The sequence below is a fragment of the Sceloporus occidentalis genome, unplaced genomic scaffold, assembly GCF_023333645.1.
Source record: "Sceloporus occidentalis isolate IW3139 unplaced genomic scaffold, rSceOcc1.0.p SCAF_10, whole genome shotgun sequence".
Taxonomy (NCBI): Eukaryota; Metazoa; Chordata; class Lepidosauria; order Squamata; family Phrynosomatidae; genus Sceloporus; species Sceloporus occidentalis.
In genome coordinates this window covers 3,431,546-3,453,741 of record NW_028316990.1, presented here as the reverse complement: position 1 = coordinate 3,453,741, position 22,196 = coordinate 3,431,546, and the positions used below count along the sequence as shown (strand labels likewise).

Genomic DNA, 22,196 nt, shown 5'->3' with positions numbered 1-22,196 from the left:
GATAATTTGTGTATGTGTTTGTGTATGCGTGCATACTTTTAAAAAAAAAATCTACGCCTTTATAATTTAAACATTATCTTTATGTGACGCACAGGTTTATTTATGTTTTAATCGCTTAATTCCATAGAAACGAGATCCGTTCCAAGACACTGCACTTTTTATGTTAAATTGCTGTTGAATTTGTTAGCCCACAATTGATTTCCTGTATTACGGAATCTCAGAGATTATGGTTAACTTGAAGAAACAGGGCTAAATTTTTGATACTTATACCGACACGCAGAGGCATGATTTTTGCTTTCCTCCCAAATGGATCTCTCAGACGCTACCTGAACTGCATAGCTCAACATTGCCCCCTCCTGACTAAAGGTGCAAGAGTTTTGTTCTTTGGAGAGCTTGGAAATCCAACCCAGGTATGAAAGCAATACACGAAAAGTTGTGGTGGTGGGTTGGAGGAGAGTGGGGGAAGCGACTCCGAATCCCAACTATAATAAGCACCCAAATTTACTTACAGACTCAACAAAAAACAACAGGCATTCCCAATTAACATTCTCTTCTGTCTCCCTCAATAGGGCAAATTAATTGTGATTAATGTGTTAGAAGTCGTAAACTTTAAAGCCCTCCTTTTAAGATTTTAAATTGGAAGCAGCTTCTGTCTTGGCCCCCGAAAAAGCTATCCAAGAGCGGGCTGATAAATATCATCCCGAGTCCCGTTGAAAGGAGATACACTTGACAGCGCCATGTTTCTAATTAGAGACACATGGAAACATCACACCAATTGCCGACAACTCAGCCCTTGAGACTTCTCTGGGTATGCAGGGTCCCCCCCTCCCAATATTCTCAGTGTACAACACAGATAAAGTAACAACCAAACAACCTCACATTTTGCCTTGCTAAGCATCAACGTTACAAATGGAGAAGGGCATGACTGCCAAACAAAGGAGCTTATCACTCACCTTTTAAAACCAGTTCAAGCCTCCCGGGATGGAGCCAGGATGCGGGATGGAGGTGGGAATTATCACTCACTAAATTGCCACCAAACTGCCACCCGCCATCAGCCCGGGCCCAAGCCAAGTCCCAGCTGTGCTCCGATTGCACTTTTTAGAAGCTGGAAAGATACTTATTAAAAAGTGCTGGTGGCGCATGACTGGGACTTGGCTTGGATCCAGGCTGATGGCAGGCAGAGGTTCAGTGGCAATTTAGTGAGCCTTCATCGTGCGTCCCGATTCCAGCCCAGGAGACTTGAACCAGATTAAAAAGGTGAGTGATAAGCTCCAAAGACTCTCCCAAATTATGTGTATTAAGGGGAGGAGATCAAACCACTCCTATCAGTATTTCCCAAACTCCTGGTTAGATGCAACATTCCTTCCCTTGCCACCAAATTCTAATCAAAAATTTGCTGTTTGTTGGTGGTGGGAACTGCCCTCCAGTTGACTTTGACTCATGGTGATCCTGTGAATCAGCCATCTCCAAGACTCCCTGTGCTCAACCTCTCTGCTCAGGTCCTGCAAGTCCAGATCCATGTCCTCCCTGACTGAGTCCATCCATCTAGTGTGGGGTCTTCCTCTCTTTCTACCATCTTCCACCTTTCCTAGCATTAATGCCTTTTCTAATGATTCATTTTATCCCATGATGTGGCCAAAGTATGACAGCTTCAATGTAGCCATGCTGACTTCCAGAGATAGTTTGGGCTTGATCTGTTATAGACCCATTTGTTTGTCTTCTTGGCTGTCCACAGTGTCCTCAGCACTCTTCTCCAGCACTACATCTCAAATGAATTTATTTTCTTTCTATTGCCTTTTCTCACTGTCCAGCTCTCACATCCATACATGGTGATGGGGACTACAATGGCTTGGACTATCCTCACTTGAGTGCTCACAAAACATGCAGGGGTAGCTGTGATAGCCATTCAACAAATACAAACAAAAATCTATCAGTGATACCTTTATTGGCTCAGTGATATGGAATTCTGGAAACTGTACTTTTGTGAGATTTTAGCTTTCCCTGTCAGAGAGCTCTGGTGCCACAACAGACTACAAATCCCAGGATTCCATAGCATGGAGCCACGGCCATTGAAGTAGTGTCAAACTGCATTACTTCTGCAGTGCAGATGTACCAGCAGACAATCATGTCAAAGACATCAGTTATATTATGGAGATGGAAAAAGTAAACCAAACAGGAAAGAGAAGGGATATCTTATTAACATGACTTGTTTGTATAATTACAACTCTTTCCCTGCCACATTTTCATTTGTCTGTTGGCAACTAAAATAGTGTTCCTTTGTGCTGTTCCTGGATCAGAGACCACAACTTGTGGCTATAGTTAACATATTTGATGTAGCAGTTACTTATTCTTCTCATGGTTACATTTTGCAATCAAACTCTATAAACTCAACCCTGGTCATTCTTTAATGTAAGTTTTACAGAATCAACTATCCTACAACCAACCAGATTGCTCACTTTGCTAAAAGTTTTAAAAAACATTCAAGTGATAAAAGTTTATGTCCAATTGCCTGATGCAGCTTAATGAGCAATGGGAACTTGCACAAAGTCTAGGAACACTATATAGTCAGAAAACACTAAGCCTGACCAATGACACTTACCATTACTTCCATCTGTTTCCATTTTCCTTCTAGAGCTGCCATTGGTTCATCCCACCAGTCAGTGCACTTTTGGTAACGTTTACCCTGAAACCAAAATTGCCGTAGCCATTCAAATTCAACCTGCAAAAAATATAAAAACAATCTTCTCTAAATGGCTGGCAATTCCTCTCTCCCATGTATATGCTGACAAAGTACAAAATGGTGCAGGATTTATTCTATAGGATCAAGTCAATAGGGTGGTGTTGCAACATTTGCGAGTTATAGATTCAAATACTTTTTAGCTACTGGTTACTCTCAAGGAAAGTCTTCCCCCCACAAAATCCATTCTTATTTTTAAAATGAAGGGAAATTATTTATCCTTTCCCATTCCCTCCCCACCTCCACAAATTAGATCTCAGGCTCATTCAACAGCAAGTTCAATGTGAGAACATGGGGAAATACATAGTTAAAGCTTACACTTTGTAAACCGCTTAGGGAGTGCTTAAATGCACTGATAAGCAGTATAGAAATGTACTTGCTATTGCTACTTGCTATTAAACAGTTTGTTGTTGTTAGTTGCCCTCAAGTCAGTTCTGACTCATGACGACCCTATGGATGAGACATCTCCAAGAATCCCTATCCATCACAGCCCTGCCCAGATCCTGCAAGCCCTTGCCCACAACCCACTTGACTGAGTCTATCCATCTGATTCTTGGTCTTTCTCTCTTTCTTCTCCCCTCTACCTTTCCTAGCATTATTGTTTTTTCTAGTGATCCATGCCTTCTCATTATGTGGCCAAAGTATGATAGTCTCAACTTGATCATCTTAGCTTCCAAGGAGAGCCCTGGTCTGATCTGTTCAAGAACCAATTTGTTTATCTTCTTGGCTGTCCATGGGATCCTAAGTACTCTTCTCCAGCACCACATTTCAAATGAGTTGGTTTTCTTTCTGTCTGCTTCCTTCACTGTACAGCTATCACATCTGTACATGGAAATTGGGAATACAATGGCCTGAACGATTCTGACTTTAATGCTCAGTTGTATGTTTTTGCTCTCCAGTAGCTTTTCCAGTTCTTTCATAGCTGCCCTTCCCATTCCTAGCCTTCTTATTATTTCTTGACTGCAGTCTCCATCTTGGTCAATGTTTGATCCTAGATTTGGGAATTCTTTAACTATTTCAGTTTCCTCATTGTCTAGATTGAATTTGCATATTTCTTCTGTGGTCTTTATTTTTGTTTTCTTTATGTTCAGCATCAGATCTGCCTTTGCACTTTCATCTTTGAGTTTCCTTATTAACTGTTCCAGTTTCTGAATGCCTTCTGCTAACATTATGGTGTCGTCTGCATATCTTTAGGTTGTTAATGCTGCTTCCTTGTATCTTCACTCCTCCTTTTTCTGATTCTAATTTTGCTTTTCTTATGATGCTTTCACTATATAAGTTAAACAATTAAGGTGATAGGATGTAGCCTTGCCTGACCAATTTGCCTATTGGGAACCACTCTGTTTCCCCAGATTCTGTTCTGACAGTGGCCTCTTGTCCTTGGTACAGATTCCTCATCAGGACTATCAGATGTAGTGGCAGCCCGATGTCTTTGAGTGCCTTCCATAGCTTTTCATGATCTATACAACCAAATGCTTTGCTGTAGTCTATGAAACACATGCTGATTCTTTTTTAGAATTCTTTGATGCACACCATTAGCCATCGCATGTTAAACACTAGAATGTTAAATACTAGAATGTTAAACACAAGAATGGCTGATTTAAAATTAGCTGTATTAATATCATTTTATAATAAGACTTATATCCCACTTTTCAGTCATGTAATCCTGAAAAGCCACTTGTAAGAGATTGTAATTCTACACCCACATGCACACCTTCAAGACTTCTGCTAATTTATGAATTTCATAGGGTTTTCTCAGGCAAGGAATTTTCAGAGGTGGGTTGCCATTGCCTTCCTCTGAAAATATAGTCTATAGTACCTGATATTCCTTGGCAATCCCCATCCAAGTACAAACCATATGAAGAAGCTGAAAACAGCTGGTAAACAAAATGGGGGGGGGGCATCATTACCATTAGGTAAAATGCCTTGGGATCGCCATAAGTTGGAAACAACGTGAAGGCACACAACAAGGACAATGTTCCCTTAGGCCAAATCCACCACTTACCACTATTCTGTAACTTAACTCAGTTGTATGAAGAGCCAATACACAAACCTCTTACTCAACATCATGTATTTTCACTACTGTAGTTAGGGAAGAACAATAAACTTGAGTTTACTCTTTAATGCACAAGCTTGGTTCTTTTTCTTTGAAATAACCTCATATATATATAAAATAGAGAGAGAGAGTGATCAGCAGTTCTGGTCAATTGGAACTGTGTATTTATCTTTGTTCTGCTTGTTGTGAGTTTTTTCTATACACAGGCTCAAATCTCATCTCAGTCTTCACCTGCAACTACAAAGAAACTTCTTCTGTTTACCCTTATATAAACTGTGATGGACCAAACAAAGAGAAACTTGTGGATGCAACAAGCTTGACCAAAGGGGGGGGGGGGGGAGAATAAAATAAAGATTAAGTTCTCACCTGAGAATATTCTTTCTTTGCGTCCCCCTTCCCACCGCTTCCTCCTCCCCCGGGCGAAACAGAACAGATACAAAAGTCTGAAAGTGATTTTAGTTGACAGTGGCTAAATGCTTGTTTGATGTGTGTAACTGCTTTCAATAGAAGCTGTTTAAACAAAAAGAGCTACGGGTACAATTTTTTAAAGAAAAACCCACATCAAAATAAAATAAAAACGACAACCTTGTTGATAAAACAGCTTGACTGGATTAGTGGACACCAACTAACAGGGATAGATCTTAGATGCTTTGAAAGAAAGGTTACACAAACAGTTTTAACTTCTCTTAGTACACATGCTTAATAATATACCCCTTTCCCTAACAGAGTTCAGCTCGAGTTTATTAATCTTCAATTGTTAGCCTTATAGGAGAGACATTGTGACGGAATGGTTTCAGTTTTGGACTAATGCTCTGGAAGAGCAGGATTTGAATCTCTGCTCAGCCATGAAAATGCTTTGGGTAACTTGGAGCAAGTTGCACTCTCTCAGCCTTGGAGGAAAGCAACAGCACACACCATCTGAGCAAATCTTACCAAGAAAAACCTGTGATAGCTTTGCCTTAGGATCACCAGAAGTTGGAAACAATTTGAAGGCGCACAACAACAACAAAATGAGCATTATGTTAAGGCGTCTAGGTTTTTTTCTATAACAAGGGGGCAAAACAGCAACAGACTATCCTGTACAGTCAGCCCTCGGTATGTATAGATTTTGCATTCAAAGATTTAGCCAACCATGGTTCAAAAATATTCCCCCGAAAAATCTGAAAAACAAACATTGCAGCTACATCCTATGGAATCTTGGGATCTGTTTATATAAGGGACGCCATTTTACTATACCATTGCATATAATGAGACTTGAGCATCCATTGAGGGTTCTGGAACCAAACCCCAGAGGATACCAAATCCCTCTTTATAGTAGTGCAATGATAGTATAATATTAGGTATAGTAGCAACCCAGCATTCTGTATCGTTGACTAGCTGAAAGTTTGATTAACTTGAACATGATGTGTCCAGCGTTGTGGGAGTATCTCAAACTGGGGAGCCCAACAGCTAGTATATAGCACCTTTACTTCTGCACCATCAGAACTGCAAACCAACTATAGTCCTGCCTGTGGTCCTCATCTTACTGGTATAGATCAGTGTTTTCCAAACTATCTGCTGTAGGTGAAGGCCAATTCCTTCTTCCAATGTTCCAGGGACCAGTATCCTATTTGTGCCCATTGGTTGCAACTGTTTCTTTCTTTTCTGGAAATGCACCAAGGACAGATAGCTAATGGTTTAGGGACTAGTACTGATCACTAGTACCGATCACTTTTAAACATGTTACTTCCAAGCTATGAGAAAGGGTGGATGGAACCAGGCTCAGTTGCATATTAAGCAGAGAGAAGGAACCATGTGTGATCTAGGGGCCCTTTCACAATACAAATTCACAGTGCTTTGATGGCATTTTAATGGCAATGGCAACATTCCTAGGATTTTCAGTTCAGGGCCTAAGTACCCTAAAGGCACCATATCCTGTCTGATCTTGGAAGCTAAGCAGGGTCAGCTCTGGTTAATACTTGGATGAGAGACCACCAATGAATACCAGGTGCTGTAGGTAACATTTCAGAGGAACAAACTGGCAAAACCACCTTTGAATATTCCTTGCCTAAGAAGACATTATGAAATTCATGGGGTCATCATAAATCAACAGGCAACTTGATGGCACATACACACATACATTTAGAATGATAAGCCAGAGAATTCTAGTGTTTAACCAAACTGCAAATCCCAAGATTCCATATGATGCAACCACAGGAGTTAAAATTGAATCAGAGTGCTACAATTGTGTAACGTGAAAGGATCTGTGGAATGGAAGCAGAAGGCTTACAACTAGGACCGCTAAATTGGAAACATACATTGGACCAAGATTTTGAACACTAGGTATGTTTATCTCTTTGTTCCTAAAAAAGTGTATGTGTGTCTGTTTACCACAGTAGTTCCTTCCACACATGCGCACACACATACAAACACAGAGGAATATCATTTTTTACCAAAGCACAAGGCTTACAAGCAGTCTGGAGTCTGATGCGCCAGTTCAAGACACAGCGGTCAGCTGAACGGCACTCCCCCAGAGTGCATTGTAAAAGCAGAACAACCAAATGCTGCACACTTTTTTGTCTTGATCTCCTTCTGTTTGCAGCACTGATTTACCCTGGCATCACAGCAACCCTTCTCCACTTGCCCTTTAAGCTATTATTAAAGGCACACTTTTGAGAAGAACAGTCAATAAGGCATGGGAGGGGGGAAAGGCCAATGGCCATGCTGGCTGACATTTGGCAAGCCAGGGGTGGTGGTAGTCCGCCATCAATTACTGAAAGGCACTTGGCTTCTTAAATGCCACCTAGGTAGGGAATCTATATTTCCTCTCTTCAGTGCCAGCTGGCCCACTGACCGGGCTGCCATTTCAGCACGATACACTAAATGTGCATGTGAGCCTTATCTCAGCTATGTACACTAATGCTCTTCTCAACAGCGACTTAGCCGTGTCATCAACAAAGCACTTTTCTGGCGAATGTCGAAAACTCAGGTAGACATGGATGATTAAGCTCTCCTTCACAGTATTGCCCCTCCCCAACTACCACTGAGAGCTGTTGATGGTGAGCAGGTGCTGGGAAGATCCAGCCACATCTAGGGAAGCCATTACTCCCATAGTCAATGCCATCACACCTTGGTTTCAGCTCTGCTCTTCCCTGAAGTACTGTTGTCCAAAAGTGGTCACTGATGGCTAGATCTACTGGTGGAGAAGAGCCAGCAACAGCTGGTCACTCCTATGTCAGTGGTATGGCAAATCTGTTCCAAGTTTTAACCTGAACTTTAAAAGAGCTACCCAAAGGTTACAGCAGCGGTTGATGATGATGACTTCCATGAGATGATGAACCCTATTACAATAGAACAGAATCTTACAAATGAAAGAGACAGCAACGACCACCCAGTCCAACTCCTTGCCATGCAGGAAGACTCCACCACACTTCGAGGCAGCATTTTTCACTGTCAAACAGCTCTTACATCAGGACGTTCTTTGTAATGTTTAGGCGGGACCTCTTTTCCTATAATTTGACTCCCTTGCTCCATGTCCTAGTCTCTGGAGTAGCAGAAAACAAGCTTGTTTTATCCTCAATGGGGCATTCCTTCAAATATTCAAAAACTAGGGGATAGAATTTACCATCCCGGATTTTCCCTTTAAAATTCAAACTAAAATCCAAAATGAATTCAACACCTCTGATGCCTCCACCATGACTGACGTGGGATACCACCCACCACAGCCAACACTAGGAAGAGGAACAGTCTGGAAGTTGCCATTAAAATAGCTGGAAATAAACGCTACTTTCCAGCAGCCAGCTAGTCAGTCTAGAATTGAGCCTGGGTAAGTTACTGCTTTCGACTACACCACTGCATACTCTCAAGCCAACACAGCAGGAGCTCATTCCATAGGAGCTCATTCAAAGAAGCCAGCAATCTCCATGATCTGAGTTTGGCTTGGACTTTGGCTCACACTGCATGCTGTGTAGGTTTGCTCTCAGCTCATCTGCACACAGCTCCCAGCAGCCCAAGCATTTGCTGCACACAGATTAGGATATAGGAGAAGGCCAGAAGGAAAGCAACTGATGACATATGCCAAGACATCTCCTCAGATACAGAACTCAGGCCTTCATTTCAATAAGAGACAAAAAGTTGGACTTGATGGCCCTTGAGATATCTACCAACTGTATGATTCTAACTGCAACAATCAATACAAGTGCAATGCTCAAGTTCACTTCTGTACCAAAGAGATTTTTGTATTCTCCTAGACCAGCCCATCTAGTTTGACAAATGTATTTTCTTTTCCCCATTAATGGTATTCACCCTTGAGTGCTTTTTCCCCCCAACTGTCCAGGAGTACTATTCCAGACACATTCCAGCAGCTGAATAAATCTCCTTAAGGTGTTTGGCCACATCAACCATTCAGCCTTCATTCAGCAGTGCCAGATCACATATTTCAAGGTGAATTACCAATGACCACACAATCCCCTGATTGCTTGAAGGGGTAAACTTAATTCATTCTGTAACCACAGTGAAGGCTATTGCTTCTTCTTCTTCTTCTTCTTCTTCTTCTTCTTCTTCTTCTTGCTTATTGTACAGAAGCCTCTAACTCAACCAAGCTGCCTGGAGGTTATTGAAATAACCTTATCACACCATTTGATGAGCTTAATACAGAATGTCAGCCAAGTATGTCAAGCACAGTTTGTTATTCCTAAAACAGGAGGATAAGACAGGTCTTCTCATTTTTTGACTATGTTCTCCATCCATATGATCTTTCCACTGTGCAGTTCAGTCAAGCTCCAATCAAGAGCATATCACTCTGCTCAGTTCAAAGGGTATCAAGTGCCAGTATCCAAGGACAGCCAGATGCAATTTGCAGATGGGACTGGTCAATCTTTCAGGCTGTCAAGAGAAAGGTATGGTGTGTCGAGAAGGAGGTGGACATGGGGACTGCCATGCTAGGCACAGAGATGGGTGACAATAAACTTTCTATGGATCTACAAAAGTTGCCTGGAATTTCCTCAATTGAAGCATTTTCTGCATAGGAGAGAGTTCTTTTTCTGCACAGCAAAATTATGCAGAAATATTATTTTCTATGCAGATAAAAATGTTTCAGGTACAGAGACCTCTGAACAAAAAACAGAAATGGAGCCTTGGTGGCAAAGTGGTTAAATGGCTGTACTGTAGCCACTCACTCACAAACCACAAGGTTGTGAGTTCAATACCAGCCAGGGGCTCTGGGTCGACTCAGCCTGCCATCCTTCTGTAAGTTGCTAAAATGAATATCCAGCTTGTTGGCTTACGTTTTGTAAACAACTTAGTACATTGTTAAGAAATGTACTTGCTACTATTGCTATTGCAAATAGAGACCCAAACCAAGGTGGGATGCCCAACTTGATCAATGGGAGAGGAAGAAATAATGGAGCACAGAAAGCTGCTTTATGTACTCAGTTGGCCCATTGAGTATCATACTTTCAACTCTCTGGCAGAAGCTCTCTAGGATTTCAGGCATGATTCTCTTCTAGCTGTACTTGGAGATCACTGGTGAATGCTGTGCTGTTGTGTGCCTTCAAATCATTCCCAACTTATGGACCACCTATCTGGGGGATTTCTTGGCAAGATTTGTTCAGAGAGGGTTTGCCACTCCCTTCTTCTGAAAATGAAAGAGTGTAACTTGCTTAAGGTCACCCAGTCGGTTTCCATGGTTGAGTGGAGATTTGAGCCCTGGTCTTCTGGTGTCCCAGACCAATCCTCAAACCACAGCGCCATGCTGGCTCTTTCGCTAGCATGATATGGGCACATTCCCTAGTGGACTTGTACCCAAGTACTAACCAGCCCATGCCTACTTAGCTTTCCACATAAGACTAGATTTGGTGTAGCTTCGTATGGCATTCAGAGGCTGTACTTGCATTATTGCAGTAGCAAAACGTGGGAAGATATAGATCCCCCTGAAACAAAAACTCATTTTGTTTGAAAGTATGTCTATGTGTAAGCGAAGAGAAAAAGTGAGTGAGTGGGTGAGTAGGTGGAAGGGAGAGATCTTACTTTAACATTATTTCCTTTGTTCTTAGCAGCAAAATTTCCCATACCATAGAAAGTCTTGTTAAAGCACTGCAGTATCTCTAGGATTCAGGATGTAAAACTGAGATTTTCTTCAAACATATGCCTTGCAGATTAACAACATACCAGTTGTATTAGGCCATGAACCTACCAAAAGTTACCCTATAATTAGTGTACAAAAAGCATGTGGTCTTTTTCTTTCCTTTCCTTTTTGTCTTTCTTTTTTTTAAAAGGAAAAATCAAAGATCTGCATTAGCACTGCAGATGTCTAGGCTTCCCGTTTACACCAGTAACTCAGAAAAGAAACGTGTCTCTGCAGCAATGTAAACCACAGATAAGTGGGCCACATGTGTAGCAAAGATGAGATTTGTCATGAGGCTGCTGTCGGACAGAATTAACCCTTTTGCTGACTTACAACCTCAACTTAGGAAATAGACAGGGGGAGAGGTCAAAAGCCCATAAATGGACAACGTACTGTCCATGGGCAGAAGAAATCCAGTTGTTTTGGTTTATAGCAGTAGGCCCAAATAGAAGCCCATAAAAATGATGCACAAAGACGGAGGGTGGATGAGTAGGGATTAACTCCTGCCTGACCCTTTAAATGCTAGGAAAGAACCTGGAATCTTTAACATGCAAAATAGTGTCCTCCATTTAGTGTTGTTGTTGTTGTTGTTGTTGTTGTTGTTGTGTGCCTTCAAGTTTCTGACATGGTAATCCTAAGGTGAACCTATCATGAGGTTTTCTGAGAACATGTGACTCTCCCAAAGTCATCCATTGGGCTTCCATGGCCAAGTGGGAATCAAACCCTGATCTCCAGTCTTAGCCCAAAGCTCAAGCCACTACACCATGTTAGCTGTCACTGAGTTATAGTTGTCCTATGTTCTAACTATGCCTCCTCAAACTGATGCACTTACAAAAAATGCAAACTCCATATTCTCTGTGCAGCTTCAGCGTAAACCTTCCTCTTACCTCATTATGTGTGTCTTCTACTCTCTTTATATCTCTGACATCCAGCGATTTCAAAGATGGGCATTTCAAGTCTGCATCTGTTTGTAGGTTCTCGAGTGCTGCATTGCACTGGCCCATAATATACGTCAGCGTTCCCTGTGAGCACTGCAACCATTAGTGAAGACAGAAAGAAAAATTAATTTAAAGCAAAGTCAAGCCAACTCAAGGCACTTAGCAACACCCAGAATAATCACAATATAAGAAGGTACAATTAGCATTGTATCAAGATTTTTTTCAGAGGGGGCTTTCATTGTCTTCTTCTGAAGGTAAGATAGTGTGACTTGCCTAAGTGCTTCCATGGTCAAGTGGTCTCCCAGCATCATAGACCAAGACTCCAACCATTATGCCACACTAGTACAAGGTGCATGAACAGACAAAGATAGCTATGCATGTATGTATCTATCATGCATGTATGCTTGACTACTCATTACTCCACAAAGCAATTCCTGTATCACCACTCACTACTGTATGGAATGACCTCCATTCTCAAAGGTTATGTCAGTATACCATAAGCTCTTGCAAGATTTACCAGGCTAATGCATCTGGTGCAACTACAAATACAGGCCCTGGAAGTAGATTGCTCATATCATGGAAATCACAGCTCTTTAAGGAATAACTATCATAATACACTGAAGATGCCCTATATGGTTGCACGGCCTTGTTGTTGTTGTTGTTGTGTGCCTCCAAGTCCTTTCCAACTTATGGCAATCCTAAGGCAAACCTATCATGGGATTTCCTTGCATGGCCTATTGAATTTTTATTGTGAACCAAAAAAAGTGTTAAGTCTTATGCCAGAAACTGGTGACCTTCCAGGTATTATTCAAAGCCAGTTCCTATCATCCTCTGCAAGTCTGGCTTACATAACATGATCCCCTTTACCCGATGAATCTGTTACTGGTATGTACCTCCTCAGACTACTTGTGTGAGCAACAACAAAATCCCTGAAGTTGCAAAGCTATCAGAGTAAAGGTTAACCTAGAAAAGACTAACCTTCTACTTGGCAGGTATGATCCCTCACCTGCTGTGAACAACAAGAAAGGAAAACTCTGCAACTGAAATTTTGAGTGAAAAATCCAGGGCCGATAGCCCAATTCTGACAATGGTGGCAACAACTACGAAAATAGCTTACGATCCAAAAACCTACGGCAACATCTTCAGCAGCTCAAAATGTGAAAACAAACCTGTGTTGCCACAACACAGGGCTGACATCACAGACACATATGCCAAAACATGTATACAGTGTTAGATAGTCAGATTGCTTCAATATTTACAACTGAAAGAGACAGCTAATTTTAAAGATAGTCTTGCACAGCAGCTAAAGTATCTCTCAGCCTCAGAATTTTACCTACAATATGGGGACTATAATATTTGTCCTACCTGACATTATTGCTGTCGGGATTACAAAAGGATAATGTACACCAAGCACTTTGAATATTTAACTTTAGTTGTCCTAGTGGCTGGTTTAATTGCATTTGTAGGAAGTGCTTCATCCAAGTCAAAGATAATTCCAACAATTGACCTGGGCTATGTCCAGCCAGACTAGAACTGAGACCCAGATGGTAAATTTTATTGCTGGTGTTTACAGGAAACAGTAAATTCCTTTATATCAAGAAGACAGAGAGAAAAAAACAAAGAATCAGTCAGGTATGAAGATACCTATAAAGCCAAATTCTGGAGACAGAGTTTGTTCCACCTGGTTGTTGTTTTTTAGGAATAATCCTAGTATAATCCACCGGTATAATCTTCTGCAACCTATGAAAGCTAGGCTGTCTGCAACCACCCAGAGGACCTTTTCAGCAACCGCTCCCAGATTATAGAATGGCCTGCCGGAGGAGATCCGTCACATTACCATCCTAAACAGCTTTTAAAAAGCTACTAAGATGGATCTCTTCCAGCAGGTCTTTCCCAAATAGATAACCGGCCACCAAAGATAAGCCACCAAAGATCGGAACATGTTAACCCTCTGAATTTTGTATAGCCACTGTTTGATTGTTTCTAAGGTATGTTTTAAACCGTGAATTGTTTAATTGTTATTTTAGGGAGGGATACAGGGATTTGGGACTGTACTATTTTAACTTGTAAGCTGCCCCTGTTTTCGTGGACAGAGGGGTGGGATATAAATTAAAAATTATCTATTTTATTATTTAACCGGAGTTGCACAAAACAACTCTTCCAAGCTTTTGCTTTCGGGTGTATATTGGGACATCCTTCAATACACCCCTCCTAAATACATCAAGTCCAGTTTCATTTCAGTTTTCCCCACCCCAACTTCATTTTTTCATCCCATTTCCAGATCAGTTAGTAGCATGTCCATGCAAACAATTTCACCTATTTCAATGGGAATTTCTCCTTGTACACACACAATTCTACACACTTTTCTTAATGAATGCTGTTTTTAAAAGCTCATTGTTGTATAAGACAACCATTTTTGTGACCCTTCCCGCCCAGATATGTCTTTTGGAGTGTGCTTTAAATTGCTTTTCTCCCACCAAAGGGCTCCAAGTAGCTTAACAAACATTTTTTAAAATGGTAGAACAACATTGTAAAATTCAGGAAAATTTCTCTATTAAATTATCATTGATTTCAAAGTGGAGACTATGAATTAACATGCAAAAGCAATACATATCTTATTCACTATTGCATTTTAGAATATTTTCCTTAACGCAATGAGATTAAGACACATCACTCATAAATGGAAGATGAATGAAAATGCTCAAAACAGAAATGTGTCATAGGGCAAAGAAAATGCACGCACATAGATTGGATAGTAACTCCCCCATTCCAAAATGCCTTTTCACAAAACTTCTTTCTGTATCAAAAGAACAAATGCAACATAAAAATCAGAGTCTTCCTTCAGAAGCATAAGGCTATGCCTATATCAGAATTCTTGTCGGTTTAAATATTTATAAGTACAGCAAAATCTCCAGGAATAACCTTGAGAAAGGACCCCTTGGTGTTCTAATTCTTTGTATTGAACATTTCCATTCTATATAATGTGAGGTCACAAAGGTTTATAAAAACAAAGCAAGAGCTTCTAAAAAGGAAGAGCCTTTTTTCTTTTCTTTTTTTCATGGCTGTGTAAGTACATGTGCATTTTAATATCAGGATAACACACTGGCAAAAGGTCAGGGATTTCCATCTTTACTGCAAAGTACAAACAACATGCCTTTTAAGAGGCTTTTAGAACACTCTTATACTAATATTAGTATGAAAATAATCTAATTATACTATTACACTAATATGATGCATAAATTCTTACATTTAGAATTATATTATATTATGCTTGCATGGGTTCTAAGAGAATAAGTTCTAATCTGCACTGCAGAAATAATGCAGTATAGCACCGCTTTAACTGCCATGGCTCAATGCTGTGGAATTATTGGATTTGTAATCTGGTGGGATATTTAGTCTTCTCTGTCAGATAGCTCTGGTGTCAATGAATTATAAATCCCAGGGTTATATAAACTAACCCCAGGATTCACTAGGATGGAGCCATGGCAGTTAAAGTAGCATCAAACTGTATTATTTCTACAGTGCTACTGAATGGGTCCACTCTAGTTGGGACTAATGCCCATCATCATCATTATCATCATCACCATGATCACCACCACCATCATCATCATCATCATCATCTAAGCTAAACTTTAATTTACTGTGAATTTGTTGTCATTGTTCCTCAAACAGAGTAATTGTCAATGAAATGCCAGGTTGAAACACCTAGCTTTTAGTATGTTGGTGACACACACAAACTTGTGCCACCACTGAGAAGGCCCTTTCTCATCAAGTCAGCTATCAATTTATGGTGGATCCATGAATTCCATAATACTCAGATATGGTTTTGCCAATTCCTTCCTCTGAAATATAGGCTACAGCATTTGGGAGTCATTGGCAGTCTCTCATCCAAGTACTACAAGAATATTACTGTGGGGGTACAATGGGTACCTCATGCCCCTGCCAACTGCATCTGTGAATTTGTGATCGAATAGCTTGTCCTGTTGCCCCCGTTGCATTCATGAATGCTTACCTTCAAAAAGTGGGAAACAAAACTAATTTTGTGCAGAGACAAATTATATTGGGAGCAAATGGTGAAAATAACGTTCAATGAAAAACTGGCATCTTAGTCTGGCACTCACACCAAGATGTCTTGGAGGGATGGAGAATCATCAAGATACTCTTTTAAACAGCAAATGTGGAAGGCAGACTTTTGGACCACAGCAAAGCAGATTTTTTTCAGTCTTCTTCTCCCAAACTCCTTCTCCCCAAACTCTTCACCCCCCCCCCCCAAAAAAAAAACCCCTTTCCCACCATGGTCTTCATCCTGAACATGTACCTCGACTTATAGTACAACCTCGACAACCCAGACAATGAGTTCCTTCTTAACTCACCTCTGCCACCCTATGGGTAGAGCTGAATCGGGGTTTCTGGCCAGCCAGGACACAGTGCTGGTGAGTCATATTCAGATCATCTGAGAATAAAAATTAGAGTCAATCGTGGAGAAGGGCAGAAGGCTGTAAAAGCTAGAGGTGAACTCTCTCAACCAGGGAGATCTAGATTCAATCTTCATTCATCTATGAGCTTCACTGGGCATCCTTTGGCCAGTCATTCTCTCTCAACCTCTTTTTAACCTTCTGCAGCAAAACTAACAACAGTTGTAAATCTGTTGGCAAAGCCAGGCCATGCTTACATCTTAAAGAGTGTGAGGATGGAGGATCTGTATGTGTGTGTGTGTGGAAAGAGGAGGAATTTCAGTGCCAAGACCATGACAACCTGATTTAACTATACTGTGAGGGTACGGCAGATGGGTCATCTGAGGCATCTCCCCATGCTGCAGATATATTGCATCCCACTCCTCTGCCCATTTTTCCTTAGACACCCTGTTGATGAGCAGCTGAGCATGCTGCATGGGAATCCGGGGCAAGAAGTCCAAATCGTCCTGCTAAACTTGGCCACCATCAGGCCAAGAGCCAGGGTAAGTTCAGTGGCAGCATGGAGGGGGGCTCAAAGGACAAGGGACAATGCTCCTCTCACTCCAATAGGATCCCCAAATCTCAGTGGATGTCGCCTCTTCTCCAGTCCACAGGCAAAGGAAAAGAATTTCACAGTGAGACAACTGCCTTGAAAAGACTACCTATTCTCCATTGTTCTGCAAAGCCATGTGGCCTTCCTCTCTTTCTGCTTCCCTCCACCTTTCCCAGCATTATTGTTTTTCCCAGTGAGTCCTTCTTTCTCATGATGTGGCCAAAGTACAACAGCCTCAGTTTTGTCATCTTGGCTCCCAGGGAGATTTCTGGCTTGATCTGCTCTAGGACCCTTTTGTTTGTCTCTTTGGTTGCCCATGGGTTCCTCAGCAGTCTTCTCCAGCACCACATCTGGAATGAATTGATTTTCTTCCTATCATCTTTCTTAACTGTCCAGCTCTTACATCCATACATGATAATAGGGAGTACAATAGCTTGTATGATCCTAAGTTTTGTGCTCAGTTGTATATCTTTGCATTTTGGGATCTTTTCTAGTTTTCATAACCTCTCTCCCCAACAAAATCTACCTCCTATGATATTGCAAGTCCCTAAGTCTCAGGTTTGGGCATTGAAATCTCAGGGCATGGGATAGACCAGGTCTGGCAACCCTATACTCCAGTGGTAGCTACACCGCTGCTTTTGATGAAATACTAGGGATCATAATGTTCAAGCTAAGCTACCTATTCAGTCAAGTATATTTTCATAAATCGAGCTAAAGTGTTTCTCTTTCACATAAGCTGTGAAGATCAAGTTTCACTTATGAAAAAAAAGCTTCTGTACAAATACAAGAGAAGCAATGAGATTTCTTCCAATTAACCCTTTGGAAAAACAAATGGAGATAAGTGATTATCCATGCTCAGCATAAGCTGAAAAATTCCAGGTGTGGCTTGATATTCACCTGGAAAAAATAAATAAAGGCAAGAGCTTAAAAGCAGGTGTTGAACTAACCTTTAAAATTTCATCTTCAACACCTCCCTAGACCCACCTCTGCAACAAAGGATCTTATTATATTCTCCAGCATCTGAGCTCAAAAGACTTTAGGAATTCTTTGAGGGGCAAAAGAGCAATAAAATACTAAAAACATACTCTTAGGTTTTTTAAACAGATTTTTGGGGGGAGGAAGAAGGGGATTGTTCCCTTTTCAGATTGTCATAATACATTATTTATGCTACACACACACACATCAGTATGGTGTGGTGGTCTGAGTGTTGGTCTAGAACAGGGGTCCGCAACCTCTCGCCCGTGTAGGTGGCAGGACCGGCCCCAGCCCAGTCCTGCCGCCGATTGCCGCAGGCGGTATGGCGGCAGTGAGGAGGGCGGGCCACAAACACTGCAGCGGCGGCGGCGGCTTCCTATAGCCCTGCGCGCGCCTGCAGGGCCGCACGGAGGGCTAAAAAGGAGGAGTTTCTCTTCCTGGGGCTGGCTGGCCAATGGCTGCTGGCAGGGGGTGGGCTGTTGGAGCTACAGCCTGCCCCCATTGGCCAGCCAGCCTCAAGAGGAGGAGCTCCTCCTCTAGTCCTCGGCAGGGCAGGAGGGGCCGGCGGTGCTCCTCCTCCTTCCCGCCCTGCCCGCGGTTGCCTCACAGCTGTGGTCGGGGGTCCTCCTGCTCCCTCCTGGGCTCCCTGTGGGTCTTTCCTCCGCCAAACCTCCCTCCAGAGAGAGAGGTTTGGCGCAGGAAGGGCCCCTGAGGGAGCCAAGGGCCTGGCTGGCCGGCATCCTGGGCTCCCTGAGGGTCTTTCCTCCGCCAAACCTCCCTCCGGAGAGAGAGGTTTGGCGCAGGAAGGGCCCCTGAGGGAGCCAAGGGCCTGGCTGGCCGGTATCCTGGGCTCCCTGGGGGTCTTCTTCCGCCAAACCTCCCTCCGGAGAGAGAGGTTTGGCGCAGGAGGGGCCCCTGAGGGAGGGAAGTGCCTGGCTGGCCGGCATCCTGGGCTCCCCGAGGGTCTTTCCTCCACCAAACCTCTCTCTCCGGAGGGAGGTTTGGCGGAGGAAAGACCCCCGGGGAGCCCAGGATGCCGGCCAGCCAGGCCCTTGGCTCCCTCAGGGGCCCTTCCTGCGCCAAACTTCTCTCTCCGGAGGGAGGTTTGGCGGAGGAAAGACCCTCAGGGAGCCCAGGATGCCGGCCAGCCAGGCCCTTGGCTCCCTCAGGGGCCCTTCCTGCATGCTCTCCGTGCAGGCGCGCACAGGGCTATAGGAAGAAGCCGCCGCCGCAGTGTTTGTGGCCCGCCCTCCTCGCCGCCGCCATACCGCCTGCGGCAATTGGCGGCAGGACTGGGCTGGGGCCGGTCCTGCCACCTCCGCGGGCCGGATTAGGCCCGCAGGCCGGGGGTTGCGGACCCCTGATCTTACTGGTAGTCACTAGTAAGTTCTGCCAGAGACACATTAACCACAAATCTCTGCAGACAGTTTTCTTTCAACCCTGAAAAGTGGCCTCAAAAATTAATGGACCAAAACATGCAGAGATTTTCAATAATAAACATTACTTTACACCATCTGGAGATCTACCACTTTCATATGTTGGCACAATTGGATGTATTCTGGATTTTTGTATTCTCTACAGCTGGAACACCATCTACCTCTGTGGAAACCAACTACTGGGAGAACTTTAATTGTTCCTGAATCCTAGCTTCCAGGTTGTTCATTTCGGAGCTAGTTCCTATTCCTTGCCTACCTTTACTGTGTACAGTCCTCTTGACTATGCCTGTGCATTAAATTCATGACCAGACTCCTTTTCTAGTTCTTAACCTTGGATTACATTTGGATTCAGCCCCTTCCCAAAGCAGCTTGCAACCTCCAGGCTGAAGTAGGAGTGCAGAAGGTTGAAAAGAAGAAAGAGAATGGACAGTGTTTCTGGATTTGAATAGTACCAAGCATAAAGTAGCAGTCTCCTTGGCGAAGAGGTATTGCCAATCCTGGAGTCTTTATGTCCCAAGCAACTTTCAAGGCAACGTGCCAAATGGCTGGGTCTCTGCCATTCCAAGGTTTTTCCTCAAGATTATCAACATCAGGTTCTGCAGAAGAAGAAGAAATGAGATAGAATAAATTCTGGCATTTAACTGTGGTCTGTAAAGCTCTGTGTATGTCCTAGTATCAGGGTGGGAACAATCATAGACATTATTAACAGTAATAATTTAGGAAGGCCAAATTTTGTTCCTGTTCCAGGAAAAAATTCCCTTTGGCCATGTTCTGTGGTTATTCCCTGTGATTCTGTTCTTTAGATAAACTAATGGTCATAAATGCATTCAGATCAGAATCTGAAAATATATGATGGAGCCACATTGATGGAGCTAAGCCAGCTGGGGTCTGGATGGGAGGCCTCCTAGGGATCCTATACATGCCACACTGAATTACATGATAGCAGTAAGATAGGGTTTAGAACAGGGCTAGAATAATGTTGCTGCATTATACCAGCAGAGGAGAAAAGTCCACAGGACTTGCAGCCATAAAGGAAGTAAGGCACTGGACTAGTCTGCTCAGAAATATCAGTTTTGCCAGGCTTCCTTCACCACCACTATGTGAATCTGTGGGAAACATGCAACCACAAGCATAGTTAAGGCTGACATATCTCAGGGCCTTGCCTTGAGTCTCCAGTTTTCATTGGTCATCTCCAGGCGGGAGATGAGGGTGCAAATTCTTCAGTTTTGGGAGGCTCAGTTTTAGGCAAGAAAGAGCTGTGTGCAAATCTCCAGCTCATCTAGAAGAGCAACATCTTGCTACAGTTTTCAAGGATTAATTCATTTGTTGCTCCAACTTGCAAGACTCTCCAGGGGGTTATGCATTTACATAGCTTCCTCCATCCCTCCCAGACATTTTCACACCAGGGCTCACCCTCCAATCTGCTCTGCATCCATCTGCGACTTGCCCAAAGCCACCCACATTCTCAATTTCTAAACAGGAAAATATGTCTTTGTGTGTGCATCTGAAACACAACCTGTGAGCAACTGCAGCTGGTACTTAAGGCATAATGCTTAATGGCATTATCGGGGGGCACCCTTAAGCCTTTTAAGGTTTTAGTCGCAGGATTCTGTCCCAACTCTGGAAAATCTTTCTTTTCCTTCGGCTGAAGAAGAGGATTCCCCATAAACATAGTCTTTCAGAGACCACATGCATCCAAATCAAACCATTGGTGCTGATGGGCTGAGCAGGGTTTGAGAGAAAGTTCCTTACAACTTCCAAATGGAAATGACAGGATTGAATCTGGGGCCTTCATACCAAGTATGTGCTCCGCTATCAAGTGCCACACTATTATTATTTTTTAAAATCACATTGTAGTAAGTGACATTCTGAAACAAGTAGCAGCCTGCTTCCTCTTGTTTCCAAAATAACACCATGGGAGTCATCAGTTTCAGTTCTGAGGATAATTATAAGGCATGCTCAATGGGAGTGATGGGAACAGCATTACATGAAATCCAGTTGAACTCTGTGTTTAACTAATTTTTTTGTTAACAAGCTGAATGTTGGGTGGGGGAAGAATATCAAACTGCAAAGAGAGAAATAGAGAAAGTGCTACTTTAATGAGCACATTCCGAAGGTACTAGATTTACGAGGAAACCCCGGGAAGCAAGATCTGAAACTGCTGTCTCTGACTGTAGTTTCATATTTTATGGAGGCTGCATAGAAAACAGAGTGCGAGTATAGCCAATGCGAACGAGGAAAGCAAGGCAAAGAAGCAGATTTAAAGTCCATCTCAGAGGCTAGCCCTTCCTTACAATCTCCAAATTAGATTGCACTATTCAGTGTGACCAGGAAGCCACCATATCTGCAGTTTTCACACAGCGTCCCTCCTTCCTAATATTGAGTTACAATTCATTCGGAAAAGGAGACAGAATACATTGAAAGGTGTTAGTATCGATTTTGCTGGCGGCAGTAGTGATGCTGGGTTGTTGTTGCTTTTAAGCTGTTGGCTAGTACTGCTTATCTTATTGGTATCTTCTTGTATCAAGAAAACGCATAACCATCAAGAAACCATGTCCTCCTGGAAGGAAGAAACAACTCCACGAATAAGGCCCCACACTTTAAACAAAACAAAGGGAAGGAAGAAGGGAAGGGAAGGGAAGGCCACATATAGTTGGGTACCTTTTTATTTTTCTTAAAATCAGCTGGGAAATAATTTTCATATTTTACGACTGGCTTGTAAAGCCCCAATCTAAATAAACACCATGAGTTGGCACACGTGATTGATGACTGGAATACCAAGAAGTCAGGAGGTCAGTATTGGTCTGTCTGTCTGTGTGTGAAATAATGAAAGTTATAAATCTTTGGGGAGAGTCTAGGTTTTGCCTCCCCCCTAAGTTTTGGGAGCTGAAAATGAATAAAGATTTTTTTAATGGAGAAAATATTGCACTGACACCTGTTTGCA

General features: G+C 42.6%; 1 protein-coding gene across 7 annotated transcripts in view; it reads right to left on the bottom strand.

The window, feature by feature from the left end:
• The window catches only part of FTO (FTO alpha-ketoglutarate dependent dioxygenase), a 265,259-nt gene that overhangs the window by 171,103 nt on the left and 71,960 nt on the right, over positions 1–22,196 (bottom strand). For 6 of the 7 annotated variants that reach the window (XM_089540079.1, XM_089540077.1, XM_089540082.1 and 3 more), the window contains 4 exons: positions 19,705–19,848; positions 16,208–16,287; positions 11,784–11,927; positions 2,600–2,719 (listed from right to left, as the gene is read on the bottom strand). In XM_089540079.1, coding sequence (XP_089396205.1) covers positions 2,600–2,719; positions 11,784–11,927; positions 16,208–16,287; positions 19,705–19,848 — 488 coding nt within the window. The remainder of the gene's footprint in view (positions 1–2,599; positions 2,720–11,783; positions 11,928–16,207; positions 16,288–19,704; positions 19,849–22,196) is intronic. The other variant, XM_089540080.1, reaches the window with a different exon arrangement.